Source organism: Eubalaena glacialis, chromosome 2 (genome assembly GCF_028564815.1).
Source record: "Eubalaena glacialis isolate mEubGla1 chromosome 2, mEubGla1.1.hap2.+ XY, whole genome shotgun sequence".
Classification (NCBI taxonomy): Eukaryota; Metazoa; Chordata; class Mammalia; order Artiodactyla; family Balaenidae; genus Eubalaena; species Eubalaena glacialis.
In genome coordinates, this window is record NC_083717.1 from 168,547,132 (window position 1) to 168,567,797 (window position 20,666).

General features: G+C 47.8%; 3 protein-coding genes across 20 annotated transcripts in view; 2 read left to right on the forward strand and 1 right to left on the reverse strand.

The window, feature by feature from the left end:
* The window catches only part of FLVCR2 (FLVCR choline and putative heme transporter 2), a 64,528-nt gene extending 56,737 nt beyond the window's left edge, over positions 1-7,791 (forward strand). The window contains exons 6-11 of one of the 2 annotated variants that reach the window (XM_061181082.1): positions 210-320; positions 1,131-1,236; positions 1,387-1,498; positions 2,086-2,141; positions 4,100-4,144; positions 6,131-7,791. In XM_061181082.1, the coding sequence (XP_061037065.1) occupies positions 210-320; positions 1,131-1,236; positions 1,387-1,498; positions 2,086-2,141; positions 4,100-4,144; positions 6,131-6,214 (514 nt within the window). In that variant the 3' untranslated portion in view covers positions 6,215-7,791. The remainder of the gene's footprint in view (positions 1-209; positions 321-1,130; positions 1,237-1,386; positions 1,499-2,085; positions 2,142-4,099; positions 4,145-6,130) is intronic. The other variant, XM_061181083.1, reaches the window with a different exon arrangement.
* Positions 7,792-9,847: 2,056 nt separating this feature from the next.
* On the reverse strand, positions 9,848-18,718 carry ERG28 (ergosterol biosynthesis 28 homolog). Of its 3 annotated transcripts, XM_061181103.1 has the most exons (6): positions 18,300-18,718; positions 15,777-15,940; positions 13,392-13,482; positions 12,747-12,903; positions 10,720-10,838; positions 9,848-10,596 (listed from the first exon to the last, which is right to left on the reverse strand). In XM_061181103.1, the coding sequence occupies exons 1-6, from the start codon at positions 18,434-18,436 to the stop codon at positions 10,413-10,415; spliced, it is 852 nt and encodes a 283-aa protein (XP_061037086.1). In that variant the 5' UTR covers positions 18,437-18,718; the 3' UTR covers positions 9,848-10,412. The 3 variants fall into 3 exon arrangements, with proteins under 3 accessions (XP_061037086.1, XP_061037088.1, XP_061037087.1); XM_061181104.1 differs by lacking the exon at positions 12,747-12,903 and having other exon boundaries at positions 10,434-10,596; positions 18,300-18,707; XM_061181105.1 differs by lacking the exons at positions 10,720-10,838; positions 12,747-12,903 and having other exon boundaries at positions 18,300-18,709.
* Positions 18,606-20,666, forward strand: part of TTLL5 (tubulin tyrosine ligase like 5) — a 304,948-nt gene continuing 302,887 nt past the window's right edge. For 13 of the 15 annotated variants that reach the window (XM_061181085.1, XM_061181098.1, XM_061181090.1 and 10 more), the window contains exons 1-2: positions 18,606-18,905; positions 20,205-20,373. In XM_061181085.1, coding sequence (XP_061037068.1) covers positions 20,300-20,373 — 74 coding nt within the window. In that variant the 5' untranslated portion in view covers positions 18,606-18,905; positions 20,205-20,299. Of the gene's footprint in view, positions 18,906-20,204; positions 20,374-20,666 lie in introns of those variants that run through there. The other 2 variants (XM_061181086.1, XM_061181092.1) reach the window with 2 other exon arrangements.

A 20,666-nucleotide genomic window follows, 5' to 3' on the forward strand; every position in this document is an offset into this window, starting at 1 on the left:
AGAAAATTCTATGAGAGCAAATAGCTCACAGAAGTGGGCTTGGCATGCAGCAGGTGCCCAGTAGATAGAAGGTGGGACGGAGGGAGAGAGAGAGGAAGGAAGGAGGGAGGGAAGGAAGGAAGGAATGGAAGGAAGGGAGGGAGAGAGGGAGGGAAAGATCCTGTTAAAGTCCGCAGTATATGACTCAACTTCGTTGCCTCTGCTTGTAGGGAGACAACTTTGGTGGTCTACATCATGACTCTGGTGGGCATGGTGGTTTACACGTTGACCTTGAACCTGGGACACCTGTGGGTAGTGTTCATCACGGCTGGTGCAATGGGGTAAGTTTCACCTCTAACCTGCTTAACTGGAAAGCTCCACCCATGGTTCCTGAGCTGCCAACATCCTAGGAAGCAATAGGTATCCCTCTGCTGCCTTCTCACTGACCTCCTGAAATGTGGAAATGGTGGCCAGAGGTCAGGTTCACTTGTAACACTTCGAAAGGCCACCTGGGGCTTCCAGGCCCATCCATGCTGTTGGGATGGACTGTGTCCTTCACAGATCTCTGGGAGGCTAGGAAATGTATGGAGTCTTTATTAGCTCTGCCTGGGACAACATGGCCTCAGAGAAAGTACACAGGGCTGGGAATCAGAAAGTGTGGGTCCTGATCTCAGTTTTGCTGTTGACTATCTATTAGACCACAGGCACCTCCCTTAATCACTCTGAGACTCAGTTTCTTCATCTGTAATTTAAGATGAGTGGCCTGCCTTGTGGAGTTGTTGGAAAGAATGAGAGAGAGAGCAGATGTGAAAGCAGCAGGAAGTGTGGTGCAGGTGTAAGAGATCAGAGCTGGAATTTTCTAGACTTGTTGTATGAGAAAGTGTAGGAAATGGTACCTCTTCCACAGGGGTCTCTACTCAGCTTCACCTCCCACTTATTTTCCTGTGGGCGGTACGTGTGTGTGTGTGTGTGTGTGTGTGTGTGTGTGTGTGTAATGGCTGTGTAGGGGATGGCCTGATTTTTCAAGGGCCTGGCATGTCTTGATGGAAAGAAAGAGAATAGGAAAAGGAGTTGTAGGGCAGGAGGTAGGCTCCCTTTTCTCCTTGTTCCGGAAGTTCTCCATCACCTTGTTTCTGTGATCTGGGCTTCAGCTTCTTTATGACTGGCTACCTCCCGCTGGGATTTGAGTTTGCTGTGGAGCTGACATACCCAGAATCAGAAGGCATATCGTCTGGCCTCCTCAACATGTCTGCCCAGGTAGGCCTCTCATTTCGTGGTGGCCCTAGAGCTGTGGCTCTTTGTTTCCTGCTGGGCTTGTCCGGTGCAGACACTACATTATGGCAGCTCAGCTCCCCCGTGGGCTGGTTGGCTGGGCCCTTGTTTCCAGTCTTCTCTGTGCCTTTGCAGGTATTCGGGATCATCTTCACCATCTCCCAAGGCCAGATTATCGACAACTATGGAACCAGGCCTGGGAACATCTTCCTGTGTGTGTTCCTCACCCTTGGAGCCATCCTCACTGGTGAGTCAGGGCCTCAGGACAACATGATGCTCTGACTGCTCATGGGTTTAGGCTGTTGGCAGTTTGGCACCCAGTGCCTTGATTGATCATACAATTGGGGGTTCATGTGCAGTGGGGCAGACGAGAGGGCTTGTTAGGAAGTCTTTGGGGAGGCATTAGCATATTTTGGTGGAATGAGCTTGGGTTTTGGCCCCAAAAGACCCTTGTTTGAATCCTATCCTGTGACACCGACCTCCATAGCTGTTTGACCTTGGGCAAGTGGACCCACTTCTGGGAGCCCCACTTTCCTAATCCGTAGAATGGGGATTGTTGTGAGGATTGGAGCAATGTGTGCAAACTCCCTGCAAATATCAGGGATCTATAAATGAAGGGCAGTGTCATCACTGGCTTCTGCCTGTCAGGGACAGCAGTGGTCCCCAGGCTTATCAAGTTGGCTGACTGAACCTCCAGATCCCTGGAATATCTGAAGGAGGTGGGATACCTGTGGCCCTTAGGAGAGTGAGGGCTCCCTCTCGTGGATGAACGTGACCATTGCTCTGCTTGATAACTGTCTCTTTTGCCCTTCCTTCTGCAATCCTGGACCTCAGCATTCATTCGGGCAGATCTCCGGAGGCAGAAAGCAAACAAAGAAACTCCTGAGAATGTGAGTATGTTGGGAGCTGCTGGGCTGAGATCTGGGTCCCGGCTTTGCTGAGGCTGCAGCAGCAGGGATGGGGAGGCTCCCAGAGTGACGGGTGGCTATGAGAGCAACTCAGCATCACGCACGTGGAGACAAAGAGTTTCCTTGGGAGCTGCCTCAGCCCTGCTTTTCTGCTGCCCTGTCTGGGCTCTTCTCCCGCTTCCTTCCCTTCTCCTGGCCTCCCTGCTCTGGTCCCCGGAGCTCCTCACTGTGTCACAGGCTGCTGAGCAGCACCCACCCCTGGATCCTGAGACAGGTCCTCAGGCCCTGGGTCCTCTCCTTTCAGCCTGGGGTTGGTGACTGGAGAGGAAAGGTGGCCACCTGGGGCCCCCATTCTGTCATGGCGGTGGTGGCCTCGAGACAGTGGCCCTCTTGGCACGTGACAGCCCCCCAGGCAGTGCCATGGGATAGAAGGGACCGGGGCCAATGGGTTGCCATCAGGGCTCTAAAAGGACAAGTCAGGAAGCAGGAGTTGATGGTGATGGAAGGGGAGAGGACCAGGAGTCTGATCTAGAACAGAAAAGTGTTTCCCATAGCTCTAATTGGCTGGGAAGTATTTTAACCAAAGTGTTAGGTGTCAAATCTGAGCCAGGATGAACGGAATTTCAGCTCTAAGAGCGTAGTAGGATTTTCTTCAAAAACGGAACAAAACACCCAAAACTTATTACAGAGGTAATACATATTCTGGAAAAAAATACAGAAAGGTGTACAAAATTTAAAAGTCATCCTGTAATAGCATCAGCTAGAGATGAGATGCTGTTTTTTTACATTTTCTTATGCATGTCTGTGTCCACATACGATATATACATATAGATATATGTATGTATTTTTTAAACAAAAGTGGAATCTTGTTCTGTGTGCCTTTTTACTTGTTGCTAGTGCTTTATCAGGTCATTAGTCTCTTACAACATACTTTTAATGACTGCACAGTGTTCTAATGACCGCACATGGATAAACATGATTTGTTTAACAGTTTTCCTGTCCAGGAACATTAAGGTTGTTTCTGATTGTTGTTATAAATGATACTGTGATTAATGTCCTGGAGCTGAATCTTTGGACATGTTCTTAAGCACAGTATTTCCCCGAGAAATGGATCAGTGGTCATGCCCATTTTTAAGCTTTGATGTGTATTGCCAGACTGTCCTCTAGAAAGGTACTGTCAATGCTACCATGCTTACTGCTCTCGCAGTGTATGAGGCCAACACTGAGTATTTATCATTTTTTTAAATCTTTGCCAATTTTCTAAGGCAAAAATGTTATCTGAAAGAGGTACATTTAGCGCTTTAAGAATATGTGTTGGCACATGGATGCTAATCTTTAGTTCCTTACTGTTTGTCCTCTGATCTCACACTCTGGGGTTGGCAGGTAGCAGCAGGGAGCAGGTGGAGGGAGGCGGCTGGGACTGGACATTCAGCGGGGACACAGGGAAAGCCTGAGACAGGAGTGTTATTCTCAGCAGCCTGTGAGAACTGTGGCATCACCGCTGTGGAGATGGGTTTGCCCCTGTGCCATGGATGAGGAAACATGTGATTCGGGACACTTTGGCGAATATATCCTGAGCCTGGGGAAATGGTGCCCGTGATAACAGGATAGGTTTCTCGTGAAAAGGTTTCAATTTGGAATGTGACGCCTTGTGTCAAGTGATATGTGATTTTGCTATGTTTACTTTATAATCTGTATTTCCCTGGGCAGATAAAGGCAAACAGAAGAAAGTAAAGGTCACCTATAGTCCTAGCGCCCAGAGATAACCTAGTAACATTTCGTCATTTCCCAGTGTATTTTCTATGAATATGCTTGTGCACATTGGGTTTTCTACCCTGATTGTTTCCTTACTAGAGCTTGACAACCTTTCTACACCATTGCACCCCCAAAACCCCACATCTACGTATACACATTTCCATTTCCTCTTGTTTGCTATTTAGGTTGTTCCCGTATTTCACAGCCAGATCCTTGTCCACGAGGACCAGGTTTGTTAATCCAGGATGGAGGTGTTGGCTCGTCTGAATGGACTGTGGGAAATAGCACCGAGTAGGACCAGGAGGCCAGTCCGGTGCTGGTGCTCAGCTGTCAGTGTCCTGGATACTCACTGTGTGTCTCTGCGCCTCCCTTGCATCTGGGGGAGCCTGGTGTGATGGGGGGTCAGAGTCATGCTGGGCTAATGCCCAGGGAAGCCAGGGCTGTCAGAGGGCATCCCTGCAACGGCTGTCATTTGACACTCTGAGGTGGTGGGTGTAAGTGGGACCTGCGAACTGTCACAGGGATTCACTCTCAGCTCCAGGTGAACGCAGGGCAGGCAGCGCATCTGGCCAGAGCTGCTCTTTTTTTTGTTTTAACATCTTTATTGGAGTATAATTGCTTTACAATGGTGTGCTAGTTTCTGCTTTATAACAAAGTGAATCAGCTATACATATACATCCCCATATCTCCTCCCTCTTGCATCTCCCTCCCACCCTCCCTATCCCACCCCTCCAGGTGGTCACAAAGCACCGAGCTGATCTCCCTGTGCTATGTGGCTGCTTCCCACTAGCTGTTTTACATTTGGTAGTGTATATATGTCCATGCCACTCTCTCACTTTGTCCCAGCTTACCCTTCCCCTCCCCGTGTTCTCAAGTCCATTCTCTACATCTGCGTCTTTATTCCTGTCCTGCCCCTAGGTTCTTTTTTTTTTTTTAGGTTCCACATATATGTGTTAGCATATGGTATTTGCTTTTCTCTTTCAGAGCTGCTCTTTCTAATCAGTGAAGTGTGTCATTTTGGTAGAAAGAGCCAGAACTTCTGGCTGGGGGGTCATGACTGACCTTCATGGCAACAGGCTGCATTTGGGTTTCCATTCTTCTTCCAGTTAGTAGTTCTTGGCCACAGAGGCACTAAGCCCTGTTTGATTGTGATTTCAAGGTGATGGCTCTGGAAGAGGCGGGAGTGTGTGCATGAGTGTGTCAGAGAGAGGAGACAGCCTGAGTGGCTGAAGTCGGCTGCTGGCTGCCTGAGTGAGGGCTTCTCAGGGCTGAGGCCGAGCTGGTGCCAAAAAGTTAGCAAGATGGAGAACAGGAAGCTGGATCTACCGCTGTTATCTCTGCCACAGGCTGCCCTGAGAGTGTCCTTGGAGAGGGAGCGCCATTTGTCCAGCTGACGTGCCCTGGACGTGCTCCTCCAGCCTCGATGGTGGGGGCTGTGTGGGGCGGGGCCTGTGCACGAGGCCTTGTTGGGAACTGGATGAGCCCCTGAGGAAAGAAGCAAAGTGTTCCTAAAACGGCAGACAAATGCCCAAGTTGGCCGCTGGCACCTAGGGGCCTCACAGAATAATTTCCATGTATAAATCCCACCCAGCTAACAAGTGTGACCCAGAAGGTCTTCTAATCCTGTGCCATCCGCCCCCCAAGAAAACTGAAGACAAACTGACCCAAAGTCTCTTTTTCTATGCGGAAATTATATATACATTATTTTCAGCCCCGGAGTTGACATATGCCATTAAGCATCCTGCCTTTATAACAGTTCTCTGCTGCATCTGTTCCACGCACACGGTAACAGTATTCCTCATCCTGGGGCTGCCCCCGACCGGGGGTGGTCTGCAGTCCTGAGGGAGGTGCAGACCTGGCCCCTTGCACAGCCGCCTGGGGGTCCGTCCAGCTGGGCTGAGGCTGTCAGAAGGGGGAGGAGCATGAGCAGAACTCAGTGGCACTCGCAGTGAGGTGGCCCGTGGTGGCTGCGGTGTCACACAAAGCTGCCTTTTTGTTCTTCCTTTGATCCTGTCGTGATGGTGTGTGTGTCTGGGGAGCACACTTGTGGCCGGGCCGGAGCTTCTGTTCCTGTTCCCTTTGTCGCTGTCAGGGGTGCTGAGTGCCTGGGACTCTGGTTTTCCCCGCGGATTAGACTCACTGGCAGGCAGGTGCTCCGGTCGGGATGGAGTCCCTGCCTCTTCACCCCAAGGGCTGCCCACTTGTTTGCCTTGTAGAAACCCCCGGAGGAGGAGGAGGAGGAGGAGGAGGAGAGCAAAACCAGCAAAGCCCCCACTAGTGTACTGGAGGAGCACCTCTGAGAGAGAAAGGTGGTGGGACTCAGGGAACACAGACCACGCCCACCTCTTCAGCCAGCACAGCTCTCCCTGCCAGCACCGCGGGCTTCCCCGGAGCAGCTTTTGGAGGGAACCAGGGGGCATAGCTGGGGCTTGGACAGCAGTGCCTCCGCCTGGAACCCACCGCAGAGCTGGTGTCTTCTGCCTGGGGGAGACTGCACTTTTCACCACGTGCCGATCGGCTCCCCGCCCCTCCCCACGTAGGTCTGGCAGCTGGTGGGCGGGGGCAGAGGGAATCCTGGAGTCAGTCCTGGCCGGCTGCCTTGCCTTCCCTCCACGCCATCCCGCGGGAGAGAGCCTGCAAATTATCATGGAAAGAAAGCTTACTCCGGAGGTTAACTTTTTCTAGTGTCTTCAGACCCTTAGGAGCCCAATTCTAAGGGGCGGCAGCTGCTCTGGACGAGGGTCATTCTTGGGCCACCAGACTGACCGCTAATGTTCGGAGGGAGAGAACACACCATCAGGACAAACCCCTCAGGACTCTGGGACCAGGTTCTCCCGGCTCATGTTGGCGTCTGTCTCCAAACCCTCTTTCCCAAGAGCTGATCAAACCAAACATCAGTAAACTTGACAAAAACTTTGCTGTGGCTGTAACGGAGAAGCCGATTTCAGAGAGTTGACCTTCTCAGGATGTGAGGGTGCTTACGAATTTGGGGACTCTGGTCCCCAAATGATTTGGGAATGGAAAGGTTCTTTTCTACAAAAGATGTCCTGGCCTAGGGCCTTGTGTGTGTGTCACTGTCACCTCTGCTGCTGTCATCTGGACGCTGCCCACGTGTTCTCCAGAGGGAAGGGCAAGCCCAGCCAACTGCCTGTACCCTTTAGTGAAAACCAACCTGGATACCTTCCCCCCTGCGAACTCCAGAACGCTTCTGAGAGATGAAAGGGGCAGCAGGTGGCCACTGAACGGGACTCGGGTCTGCTGGGTTAGATAAGTGCATTCCATCTCTGATGGGGACAGTATTTGCATCCCCACCTCTCCCCTCACCCCCTTCTTTAATAGCAATAATTTCTTCTCAGATGTTCTGAATTTAAAGAGATTCTCTTTCAACCAGCCCTAGCTGACCTCTCCTGCTTTGCCTGCTGTCTGGCTCTACCCATGGGCTTGGGTAGTATTTCCAAAAATAAGACGTTTTGGTCATTTCTCCTGTGCGTTGAGTTCCGTGATCATGACCCCTATGCTGCCCCGGCCTCAGCATATTGGAGCTGCCTGTGTGGCAGCGGTGCTGGGGTGCTTGAGCCACTGCCCGAGGGGGGCCAAGTTGTGTGTGTGTGTGTGTCTGTGTGTGTGTGTCTGTGTCTGTGTGTACAGATATTCTGTACATAATAAAAGAAGTTCACACTTCTGGTGGGAGGACTGAGGTAGGGGTGGAGGGGAGGTGGAGAGTGATGGCGCCTTACTTTTTGATAAAGAGTGTTTACTCTTCAGTCCCTTAAAATGTATCAACAAAATGTTTACTGAAACCATTGATATATTTAAAAAACATAATTAGTATTTTCTACTTGTTAATGTCAGATATTTTAAGGCAATAAAAGATTCTCCATGTGGTCTGCCTTGTCATTTATTGGGGCAGAGATGGCTTTGGTGGCGGGAGCGGGCTGGAGGGGCAGGGGCTCGGGGTAGAGGAGGAGCTCCTGTGGCCTCCGTACCCTGGAAGGTGGTCTTCTGCTGACAGATACTGCCATCCTAGTGGGTGATTTTTAAAAGATGAGGCTGCAGAGGTGACAGCTGGCCTTTGTGGGGGACTGCAGCTCGACGTCTGACATGTGACTGGGACTGCTTTCCCTACAGCATCCACGCGCAGGCAGTTCACCTGAGTGTGCCTGCTGCCCAGAGAGCCCACTGTGGTTTCTGGCTCTGCCTCAAAGGGTGGCTGGAATGTTTGTTCTATAATCAGAGCAGTCACTCACCAGGTCATGCTGGCCGGAATCCAGTTTTGTCATTTGCAGTTCTTCTGAATCGTCCCCCTTCCTGCCACTCTTCCCTTTGCGATTGTATTTACCTTATGCGTGTTACGTGAGTGGGCTGCAACGATCAGTTTCCTGGACATTTCTTCTTTAGAGAGTTGCACAGTGTCTGTGGCATTCTGGCTCCGTGTCTGTTAGCAGTTCTTAGGTGGAGAGACAACATTATGATTCCACTTTAAACCACCTGGGAAGGGAGCCAAGCCTGGGCTGTCAGAGAAATCTTATACTCATAGTGTCTGCCAAATACTCTGTATCATTTTTTTAGATCCTTCGGGATCTTGTCTTTATTTATCTGGAATCATGTTTCTGTGGTGCATGCCTAGAGGATCCACATCATCTTATGCTTTCATTCATTCCTTTCTTAGGTGGGCTCCCTGTGGACCTCCACTCAAATGTTAACTCTCTGTAAGATCATTCCTTTTCTTACTGCCTCCTACAATAGCTGGTAAGGGAAAGATGGTTCGTACCACTGAGCTATTTTTCCAGGTGGGGACGTGAGGCCTGGAATCGTAACAACCACTTTTGGCACCATAATCATCATAAAGGAAGCCAGCCTGTGGATGAAGCCAATGTAGGAGGGCAGAGCCCAAAGAATCCCAGAGAAATAGAGCTCAGTCCTGATCAAGCCATTCCTGAAGCCTATAATCCTCTTTTCAGTTTTGTGAGCCAATGTTACCTTTATTAGTTCAGCTAGTTTAGGGAAGATTTTCACCTGAAGAGCCTTAACTGACTGAGAATTCCCAACTGAAGTATCAACTTCAAGCTTCCTGCCGGGCCCTCACAAGCCCCCTGCCTCCCTTCCATCTCCTCCCTTCCACTCCCTAACCTCACCATCCTGTAGTCACAGTGATCGTAGGCCTTCAACAAGACTAGATGCTGCTCCCTCTGCCCTAAGTGCCCGCCTCACATCTTAAGACATATGATCCCTGCGATTCAAGTCTCAACTCAGATCCCAAATCCTCAGGGAGGCTTTTCCTGATGATCTAAGTCGTGCACCTCCCTCCCCTTGCTGATCACAGTACCTTGTTTTCTAGAGTTCTTATCACTGTCTGGAGTTGTTCTTTCAGGTATGGGCTTGTTGACAGTCTGTCTCCTTGACTACAGGGACATTGCCCGGGTCGTTCATCTGTCTTTCCCAAGTGTCCGGCAGGCAGTACGTGTTCAATAAACACTTGCTGAAATAGCGAATGGGCTCTCGCATCTATATGCTGTGCATGAGGGCCCAGCCAGCGTGGAGGTGCTCGGGGTTGTGTTTGGATGGCAGCAGTCTGCTCCAGTGCCTTGTCCTTGGGCCACAGTGTTCTTCTTTTCATGGTCATAACAGCTGTTTCTTCTATGCTGCCTGGTTCTGCTTTCTCAAGAATCTGTTTCTTCCTTGGGAAGAAAACAAGAGAGGGTCCTGGCTGTTCAGTTGTGAACTCAGAATCTTGAAGGTGGGGATGGAGAGGAGGAAGATTTGACTTCACAAGAAATGAGCAAGAGACAAAAGGCAGCCAGGTTTGCCTGGGTCTTGAGTTGTCCTACTCATGGTATATTTGATCAGCAGAAAGCTGTGATTCTCCTCTGCTAGGCCTCAGAGGAGGGGCAGGAGTGCTCTGGGCTTAGGGGAGGCCAAAGTACGAGGACTGATCAGAGCAGAAGGTTTTTCTATTTATTACAAATCTCATTACACAAATACAGCTGACCGGAAGGTCTAAAAACAGCCCAGACTCTTCCAACCCTGATCCACCTGTAGGCACAAGGATAAGGAGCCATGCTCACTTGCAGGGGAGCCCTTCTTAGAAGAACTGCCTGTCCCTTGGATGGTTCAGAGTCTTGGGTCCAGCAGAAGAGAGGAGCCCAACTTGGGTTGACACCCCCTCAAAGCAGCCCTTGGTGGCAGCTGGTGTGGGTGAGGCAGCAGCTTTAAGTTTCACAGTTCACGTGTTCCCACCATACAAGTCAAATCGTCGGGTGAAAATAAAAGGAAAAAAGCAGAAGGCTGGAAAAGGGGTCCTGGAAGAGGCTGCGGGTAGGGGAAGGGCACACAGTGGGCTTCGGATGTGCTGGCGATTTCTTGATTTGGATGGAGGTACAGAGTATTCATTTTAAAATGATTCTTTAAATGGTACATACATTTAAATGGCACGGACTTGCCGTATGCATATTTAAATATCTTAAAAAGTTTTAAATTAAAGAAAAAAAAAGTAAAGGACTAGAAGTGGATGATGGAGCAGAAAAGAAATTTAAGAGCAAAGAGGGTGAAGGAGGAGGCCAGCAAAGGTGGAAGACGAAGTCTCGGACGTGGTGATGTTGGCCTCAGTTTCTCTTCTTCTGTCTGGATCCTGGTTCTGCTTCTAGGTACCGGAGCCCCACCAGCATTCCCAGGATTGAGAAACCTTAATACAGAGACAAGATTAGTGGCTGACATAAGCACGGCATTGTCTTATACTGCTTGTATAAGGCTTGTCCCTAGGGCTGGGACAGCTCCTGCAGGAGTTCTAGGGTCGTTGGATGCTTACTTGCCACCATGAGGGGTGCCAGGACGCCAATGGTGGGAGCTGCAGTCCCATATACAAACAACTCGGAGAGGAAGTGCCCCAGGGCGAGAAGAAAGGTCCAGAGCGTGATGTGGTAGAGCCTACAGGGGAGCAGACAGAAATGGGACTGAAGGTACAGCTTGTGCAGTGCAGAGGAAAAGCACTGATCAGACTTGAAACACACAAATCAAAACCCAGGAAATGACTATGGCTAAAGAAAAAGGAGACTTGGTCCTGGGAAGACCTGGCTGCTTGATCACATCAATTTATTCACATCTAGGGCAAAATTGAAGATTTCAACTGCTAAACTGAGAGGGGAATGGTCCAGGCAACCAGAGGGCCTCTGCAAGTCTTAGCAAGGTGGTGAAGCCAGCATTAGCAAAGCAGGGTCTGGAGTATGGCAATCCTAGGCAGTGTAGACAATTTTGGATCAATCATGCTTACGTATTCTACTTACTCAAATTGGCTTGACTCTAGTCCAAGCCTGCCTGGCAGATGTTTGGCCAGGGGCTGGTCAGTGCTCATATGATGGATGCCATAGAATGAAGGGCATGTATGGGGAAAGGGTAGCAAGGACCTTTCTGGGGCCTTTAGATGCTCTTGCAACGTGGGCTGGATATTTTGCATCTTAACCTAGCAAGATGGTCAGATGGAGGACACAGTGACAACCTCATGGGAAGAGAACTTGTTCCTCAGCTTTGACAAGGAAGTGGAGAAGAGAGAGGTTACAGGATGACGGACCACTTATATTGCTGGTACCTTTTTTTTTAACTATGAAATTTTAAAAATTATGAAATACTTCAAATATACAAAAAAATATACATAATAGAATTTACCCCCATGCAACCAATACCTTGCTCCATCAAATCTGAATATTTTGACATTTTTGCTTCAGATGCTTTTTTTCTAAGAAATAAAATATTACGGATTTCACTTAAAGCCTCCTGTGTATCCTTTTCCCACCCTGATCCCGTTCTTCTGCCTCCTTTTCCCCAGAAGGAATATCTTAAGTTTGATTTTTATCATTCCTGTGCATGTTTTTATACACTTAGTAAATATGTATGTATGGGAGTTGTCTTTTTTTTTTTTTTTTTAAGTGAAAGCAGGTTTATTTAGAGATATACACATTAAATAGGCAGAACTTCTGAGAATAGACTGTCTCAGAAAGTGAGAGCAGCTGGGAGTTGATTTTGAGTTTCCAGTTAGGGAGGGAATAGAATCAGAGTGCATATCAGAAGGCCTCGGACCAAAGTCCCAGGCTTTCAAAAAACGTTGGAAACAGAAGTCAGCATTTGCAGCTGTCCTGTGTTGAGTGAAGGGGAAATGAAAGGGTAAAGAGGTAAAGGTAAGTCTCAGCTGTCTCTGCTCATCCCCAAAGCACAGCGAGCAAAAGACATACCCCTTATACTTGACAGCAATTCTTCATCATGGTAAAGGTCTTTAAAATGATTATTCAGCCCTTACTTCCCCCAGTCACCCTGAGAGGCAGAACAGATATACCAGTCTCATTTTATACATGAAGGGACCGAGATGCAGAGAAGGTCTATAATGAACTTGCTGCTACAAAGCTAGTTACCAATAGAACTGAAACCAGAGCCTATTTTCTTGTTTTCATTCTCGGGCCCCAGGCTGTTTCCACTAAACTGCACTGCTTCCAAAAATACGTGTCAATCTAGAACAAGTAAACCACAGTTTCAGGTTCAAAAATACGAAAAAATAAAGCTGGAGAGATCGCAGTGCTAATAGCCCTGCTTCAAATCCCACTTGAGTCAGTCTTCCTCAGTTTAAATTAATTGGGTCTCTTATATGTAGATCTACAGAATCAGCAATGAAAATCACTGCTTCCCAGGGCTACTAAGAGGAGACTTAATCAAGGCCATGTGGATGGAAGCATCTGGCATAATAAGAGGGGCTCAATAAATATCATTATCTCCTCTCTTGCCCAGATGCTGAGAGTCTCGATAAGACAAAAATATTTTAGTATGAAGCTGGTGTTTTGGTGGCCTCACCTGGGGACCTGAGCAAACTTTCCACCTTGACTGTGGTGATGACTGCTGTTGGGAAGAAAGCTCGAGCCCCCTCCAGTGGCCGGCACGGGTTACAACATTATCTAGACCAGAGGCTGTGACTGCTTGCAACTGTTCCACATTAGTCCATGTGAGTCCCCTGAAGAGGCAGAATACAGAGGAGTCCTGGGTTCTCTGTCACCCTCACCTCCTGACTCTGCATAAGCATACAACCATTTAACTTGTGGGCTCATTTTTTCATGGATCGTGATTTCTGTTCATTCCTGCTTCTCAAGGAGGAATGTAAGAATAAGGTATGTCATGGCCTCTCTAAAAAGAGCACACCACCTCTTTAGTAGAAGAAAGGCTGACTCTTTAGTAAAGAAGTAGAGGGGTACGATGCAGGCTACTGGATCATGACATAACCAGTTTGCAATGTCAGTTTCAGAGAAATTTTCAAACTTTAAAGACCTTCAGGCCTATTACGTTTTTTAGGCCTGGAAGGAATGGAACGTATTAACCTTTTATTATCCACATCCGAGGCTAATGTATCAAAATTAACGGGTCTCCAGGAGAGGACCACAATGTGTATGCTTAGCACCTGATTTCCAACAGAAGGCAGCTAATGCTCTTCCCTTCCTTACGTACATCTTGTTGTGAATGTCGATGGCACAGAGGCAGCGAATCACTGATGAGAGTAGCGTCCAGATTCCAAAGGTCCGAGCTTGGAGGCCATTCACTGTGCAGCAGAAAAAAGCAAGAGTGTTGAGAAGGGAGGGTCAGGGTTCCCTCCAAACTCTTCCTACTTCACTGAAGGGGGCAGGGAGCTAGGCCTGAACTCCCCTTGGCTGGGCAAAGAGGAGGCTCTGGTGCTGCACATGGGAACTAGAAGGAATGGAAAGAATTCCAGAATGAGAACTGGCTCAGCTCCTCTTCAAATGCCTACAGCTGGGTAGGCGAGTTCCAGAGCAGGAGCCTAACAGACAGCCCACTTAGGCAGTAACTCCTGGTTGCAGTAGTTTACGGCTCTGCCCTGGAAGCCGCTCTGGTGTTGGCGAAGCCCAGTGAGTCTGGATCCGGACAGGTTTGGGGGAATGTGGTGGAGAGTGGTCTGTCAATACGAGATGCCTAGGAGGTCAGCAGACTTTCAAGGCTGATACAGGAGATAACTCAGAAATACTGGGCCCCATCTAGATGCCCACACTTGGTCTTTAAGAGACCCAAGTCCCTGGGTCTTCTGAATCTTATGTGAACGAAGCCCTAACCAGGCTGGTTTCCTGTGCATGTGGGAAGGGAACAAAGCACTGTGTCTTCGGTGTTTGCTGGGGCCACTCTGCTTTTGCTAGCTTCATTCTGGCGCTGCTGTGTTAAATATCTTGTCCTGAGTATGGACCATAACAGTGCTTCTTGACCCTGGACATTTATTAGAATCAACTGAAGAAAGTTTATAAAACTACCAAGACCTGGGTACCAGAACAGTTAAATCATATACTCTGGAGGTGGGCCCAGGGCCCACCTGGTATTTTCTAAAACCTCCCTGGCCTTGGTGATATTAGTGTACCGGCATTGATCTAAGGCATCCAGTAGTGGGGAGGGGGAATACCAAAATGGTGAAAGCAAAGATACTTTCTTTGCTGGTCTACTGAGCAAGAGAAATTTTAAGGGACAACATTGACAACTGAAAGGTCTTTCAGGATTTTGCTTTAAGGATTTTTCAGCCTTTGGAAAACCAGAGGGCAATACCAAATTCACAACCCTGAAGACCTTTAGATGGTAGTAAGGTGAGAAAAAATTCCATATACCAAACAAATATCTAACGGTTAGCCCTGGAGGGCAACATTCTTTATAAACCATTTTGATAGCTCTTCTGATGAAAAGGCAGGAAATTTCTCTAGTGAGTGAGATATAAAAGTGGAATATCTCACCAACCCTAACTAGATTAGGCATCAGGTGAAATTCTACGGGATGCTCCAGGGTTCTGCTATGATCAGAAAAGTACCAGGACAGCCCCCAGGTCATGAGGGAGGAGGCATTTTCTACCCCTGGGCTTCTCTGTGTCAACTTTAAATTCAAAGGGCTAGAACAGACAACCTTTAAATCCTGTGAATCTATACAGGGTTCCTGGACCATCTGAGGACTGCACTGGAGGGTGAAAAGTGGAACTGTCCTGCCCACTTTTCCAGGTTCTTTACACCCATTGTATTTGAGTTTTGTTCAAAGTGAGCCTTAGCCTACTTAGTTTCATTTTATACTCAGATGTTACAGAAAAATGAGTTAGGTCAGAGCCTGCATCTGGGTTAGCTATAAATGTGACACAGAATTGTCAGCTACTGTGAAATGGTGCTGCAGCTCAAGGCTCCCCACACATCAATGCAACAAAGCGCAAGCTGAAATGTGCAGACACTCTCGGCAGAGAGGCTCAGGACACTGGGAGAGGCCACCATGTGCCCGCGGAAGTTCAATTCGGGAGACCAACTTGGAGGGATTTGGGATATCTTCTCAGGTCTATGTCACGGTTTGAGAAGACCTTGGATTAGTAATTCTCCATCTGCAACGTAGGGTATAAACCATGTGTGCCACGATCTGATTTCTGAAAGGGGGCTGAGCTAATATGAAAAGCTTCTTTATGGTTTTCTAGTCGGGCACCACAGAATCACCAAGGAACTGTTTCCTCACTTGCCCTTGTAATGCTTTTTGTACAGACTAGCTGCCTAGGGCAGTGTAAAATGAATGAAAAGGTATTCAGAGAAGCTTGGGGGAAAAAAGGACCAAGTGCTATCCACCACGTCTCTTACTCTAGTGGCTGCCTAAGGCTAGATTAGGCAGCATCAGATTCACCTGGGAAGTTTTTAAAAAATAGATTCCTGGGCCCCACCCAGAGGGTGAAAGGTTCAGTAAGTAGGTCTGGAGAGGGAGATGGCCACCTGTGCTTTGTTTGATTTTAGTTTTTCTAGGTTATTCTAATGTATAGCTGGGTCTGGGAACCACAATTTAGGCCGCTCCCACAAAGGATGCAGGTCTTCGCTTTCTTACCCAGGTCTGGCTTGCCAGTGTAGAGCTTTTCATAGAGAAAGGTGTGGTCTCGGAAGCTCTGTAGCGTGTTCCCCATGGCGATGATGGACACCATAACCAGCCAGCTTCGTAACACATTCAGGAACCGGCTCATGGCTCCCCTCAAATCTGAGAGGGCTTTTTGCCTTGGAAACAAAGGCAAAGGGCACGAGACAACAGATGGTTAGTGTACTTCAACCATAAGCTCACTCTCCTCTGTAGTTAACCTGTGCCCCACCCATGAGGGCTGTACTAAGCTTACTTGATCAATCATTTCATAAACTCCTCTCCAAGTACCTGAGGCTCATCCACTCCCAGTTACCCTTCACAGGGTTGGCACACTGCCTTTGAATATCTACCTTAAATCGAAGTGTGCTGACCGTTACCCAGAGTGAAAAAGGCTAAATAATGCAGTGGGTGAAAATGACAAAACCAGTGGAAAAAATGGAGAGAAGAAAGGGAACAGGAGAAAGGGAGGTGTACAAACATCACTATAAAGAAATAAAATGGACTTCGGTGTAAGACTTACAGAAATTGGTCTCAATATTTAGTCATACTAATAGTGGTGAGTCAACAGTATACTTTGCAATAAGTAGCACAGTGCTTATTTTTGTCTAAGGAATTTCTCCAAAAATATTAGCCTAAATCAGAACTCTCTTCTCTTGGCTGGAATCAGTCCCCTGGGATCTTTACTTCTAGCCTGGCGTTTCATGTCATTCCTTTGTAATGCAAGTGGTTCAAAGGTGATTATAAATCTACTAACAGATACCTGCCTGGCTACTGGTGACAGATCCTTCCAAGCACAGAAAAGCCTTGTATATTTGAGTGGAATCTATGGTGTGAGGGCAATATTTACATCCTTAAGTTTTCTCTACTCTGGTTCTCAGGTACACCATCCTCCATGAACTAGGAGAACAATCTAAAAGTTAAAAATAAATAAATTGCGGTGACTTGAGAACTAGTAAGAAAACTATATGGAGAAGGAAACAGCAATGTTGGTGTTGGGTTAGCTATTACAATAGCTAACAGTTATTGAGCACCTGTACATGCCATGCACTGTGCCAAGAACCTATCATATATTATCTCATTTAATCCTTAAACAAGGTGGGTAGACACTTAATATTTCCATTTTACAGATGAGGGTTGGCACAGAGAGGTTAAGTGACTTGCTTGAGGTTACACAGCTAATAGATGGCAGAGCTGAGATACGAAGCATGGTCTGTTGGTCTATATGTTGCAAGACTGTCTCACTGTTTGAGAGTATTTTGATGAAGTTTCCATTTTTGAGGAAGACAAGCATACCACAGCCACTTCTGTCTTCAAGTTGCATAGAAAATACCATCAGGTCATGTACTTTTTGTTTAAAAAACAAAACCTTAGATCAACCCTTGCTGAGTACTCAGCTTGGTTTAAGTAAAAACCACGTAGATAAAAAAAATCTTATCATGGAATTGCTTCTTGCCATCTTCGTTATGTTTTCTTGGCCCATGGTTTATCTGTTGTCAGGTTAATTTCTTGGGCCTGAAGTGGCGATAAATTATCAGGCTTCCTTTGTCACTTCGGCAGTAGATGTTTCGTTATGTTCCTACACTACCCAGCTGAAACGGATATTAAAGTCAGCAGTGGCTCAAGACAGTGTGAAGCACCAAAAAACAAAGAGTCCTAGAGGAGGAAGGGTCAATGGGTGAATCGCTCAGTGAAAATGGGTCACAAAAGTGGACTCTGTCAAAGTCCAGAGAGAATGGGGTTCTACTGGAATCACAAGCAGTTACAGCATGGGCCAAGATGTGCACACTCCCCTCCCCCGCCATCCTCCTTGTTTTCTCACCCTCCTTCAGCAGGAGACTCAGGCTCTCTCAGGGTCAGAAAAGCCGCATGGATGGCCTCCCTCTTTGACAGAACTTATGCCCGTTTCACAGAAGCTCTCAGAAACCCCAGCAGATAGCTGATGAAGGCAGAGCCTTAGCACTCTTCCGAACTGCTCTGCCAATCCCTCAGCACAATTTCCCTAAAGCTTTGGAGGGCCCCCTAGAGCATCCAACACCTATTCTCAAATTTTGCCCTGGCCCAGGCCAGCAAAGGTGTGGTGTTTAGTAGAGTTGGGAGTGAGAGGTTCCTTTCTTGGACCCACCATTTAGTAGCTGTGTGACCGTGGGCAAGTAATTTACACTCTACAGCCTAGGTTTCCTTACCTGCAAAATGGAGATTAAAAATACCTATCTCAAGGGTTATTATAAGAATTACGTGAGAAAGTAAAGGTTCCTCGCACCGTGCTAGGCTCAGAGTGGCCGCTCATTCGTTCATCCATTCACTAGTTCCGAACCTATCAAGCCTTCTTCATCTTCCCAGCTCCGTCTTCTCTTGGTCTCTGGAACCTCTTTTCCCCCACAAGGTGGCCTCCCTGGTATCTTCCTTCTATCCCACCTCCATTTTTCCAGACTGTCCGGATCCTCTCAATTAGATGCCACACAGACACCTACCTCTTCTCCCCCACATTCACCTTACCTAGCGACTGGCTCCCAAGAACAGCAGCAGCAGCAGGAGCAAGAAGCTTCCCCAGCACAGCTCCAGCCCTGAATCCACCTGAACCACTTGCCCCCGCCCCCACTCTCAGCCCGTCTCCAGGATTGGGTCGTTTCCATCAGTCCTCGCTCTGATTGGCTGTTCTGGTTCTGCTCGAGCAGGAGATGGGGCGTGAACCCCTTCACTGCCAATCAGCGGTTGCCGCTGCCCAAGCCTCACCCCCGGTACGCCGCTCTTGCAGTGACCCATCGTGTTGAGCGTGGCGGAAGAACTCCAGGTTCGGAGCCAATCTTTTTGCGGCGGAGGTAAAAAGAGCGGAAAAAAGAAGTCTTCTGCGGAAAGCAGGGCCCTGCGCCTGCGCTGCGCGGCGGTGACGACAATTGTCCGCGCCCGAAGCCGAGCGTTGTCCTCGCCGGGTGGCGGGCGCCTGCGCAGTGGCTCCGAGCGGGCGGTTACTTGTTGGTTGTTGTAGTAACGGGGGAAGCAGTGGTCGGCTGCCGCCTTGAGCCCGGCTGGGGAAGGAAGAGGGAGGTAGGCGCAGAGCGCTGTCCCCGCCTGCCCGCCCCGAGCCATGGGAAGATGAAACAGGTAAACGCCTGCGCCGGCGCACTCCTCTACCGGAGGGAGGTGCGCTCCCAAGTCTGCGCGGGCGCCGTCCGCTGCACTTCCCTCAGAGTCCGGGAGCAGCTGCTGGCTTCCGGGCGCGCTGGGCTGAATCTCTGCGGCGGAGTCTCCCGCGTCCTTACTGTAGGGAGCATCTGAGGACCTACCTGGATTGGAGTGAGCCGGGGGTGGGACTGAGGGCTCGATCCCTTTAGGGCGAGGACGCTCCTTGGGCGAGTGCCCTTAATCTTCTTCCGATCGCCCTGTCTCTCCCTGCTCTCCTGGCAGCCTAGGGACAGGTTGGCATCCCTTCCTCGCTTGGAGGTTTTGTTTGTTTTGTATTAATTTAAGGGACTTCCCAACATCTTGGGAAATACTGAGAGGTCCCGTTGCGGATACTCGGAAGAACGCCTTTTAGATTGTTAGATATTGCCCATTTCGCTGAATATGTGTAAGGATTGTTATCGGAATTGGCATTTTTTGCCCTATTTACGTTCTTATCACATATATTAATGCATAGAAAAATGACGTTTGGAAAGATTGACATTAAATGGTTATCTTTGAGTAATGGGATTATGGTCATTAAAACATTTTCATTTTCTTTACCTGTAATTTCTATTCCATCCAAAAAGACACGCAATGAACATGTACCTTTTCTCTATTAAAAATATTTTAAGTTAGAAATATGCTAATTTTAATGTCTATTTGATATTTGGATCATAGTTTGTGATTTTTAGTAAGGGCGAATAATTTTTGAGGGTGTGGAAGGACAGTTTTTTTTTTTTCCAGCTATTTATGACCTTGATTCAGCAGAATATATTCATTTTTTGGTTTAGTGGTTGAATTTGTTTTAGCGGAAACATGAGGGTATTTTACCTGTGCTTGGCATAGAATCTAAAGAAATGTTTGCAAGGATCTTAATACTTGCGTTTTTATTTTTAACTCACGTCAGGATTTTCTAGCAAGGAATCTATGTTTTAGGCAATCAGCCACCTACCTCAGACTTTCTTAAGTAAGTGTATCCTTTTGTTGCACGTTAGATTTAGTATGTAAAAGAAAAACGAGAAACTGAAACTTCACAGCAGCTCTTCAAATACATACAGGACAGACAGTATGTTTGAAAAAAAAAATCTTGATTTTTGTGAAGCACTGTGAAAGAAGGTAAGCCTCTAGAGGTTTGACACTATTTAGGTAAATATTCATTTTCATTACTTGGAAGATCATCAGCAGTAATGAACAAAAAGACAACTGCATTGTGTTTCAGGTCATTTGGCTTTCTTGCAGGAATCTGTGCCACCCAAATTGTTTGATCCAGTGAATCTGCAAGGAAAGGTCTCTGAGGCCCCCGTCTGCTGACTGCATGACAAACTCTAAAGGAAATGCCAGTCGTGATGGCCCGGGACCTGGAGGAAACAGCATCATCCTCAGAGGATGAGGAGGCGGTAAGCCAAGAGTAAGTAATAGCAAGCCTGCTTTTGACCCGTTGCGTTCAGGATGGAAAATAGTTCTCTTTTACTCAAATCCTCTTTTACCCAATATCCTTCCTTTGGTGTTGTCTGACTCTGGTTTTAGTTTTCATACATGGTCTAATTCAAGATCTTATTATTGGGTGACCATCAGCTATCTGAAATGAGATAAGGCTCTGTTTCTGGGTTCATGAGTGAACATCGGCTCTAGACGTTGCAGGTAGTAGCTCTTAGTCAACTCTTGATCAGAGCTCCTAACATACGAGATCTTGAAATTTTT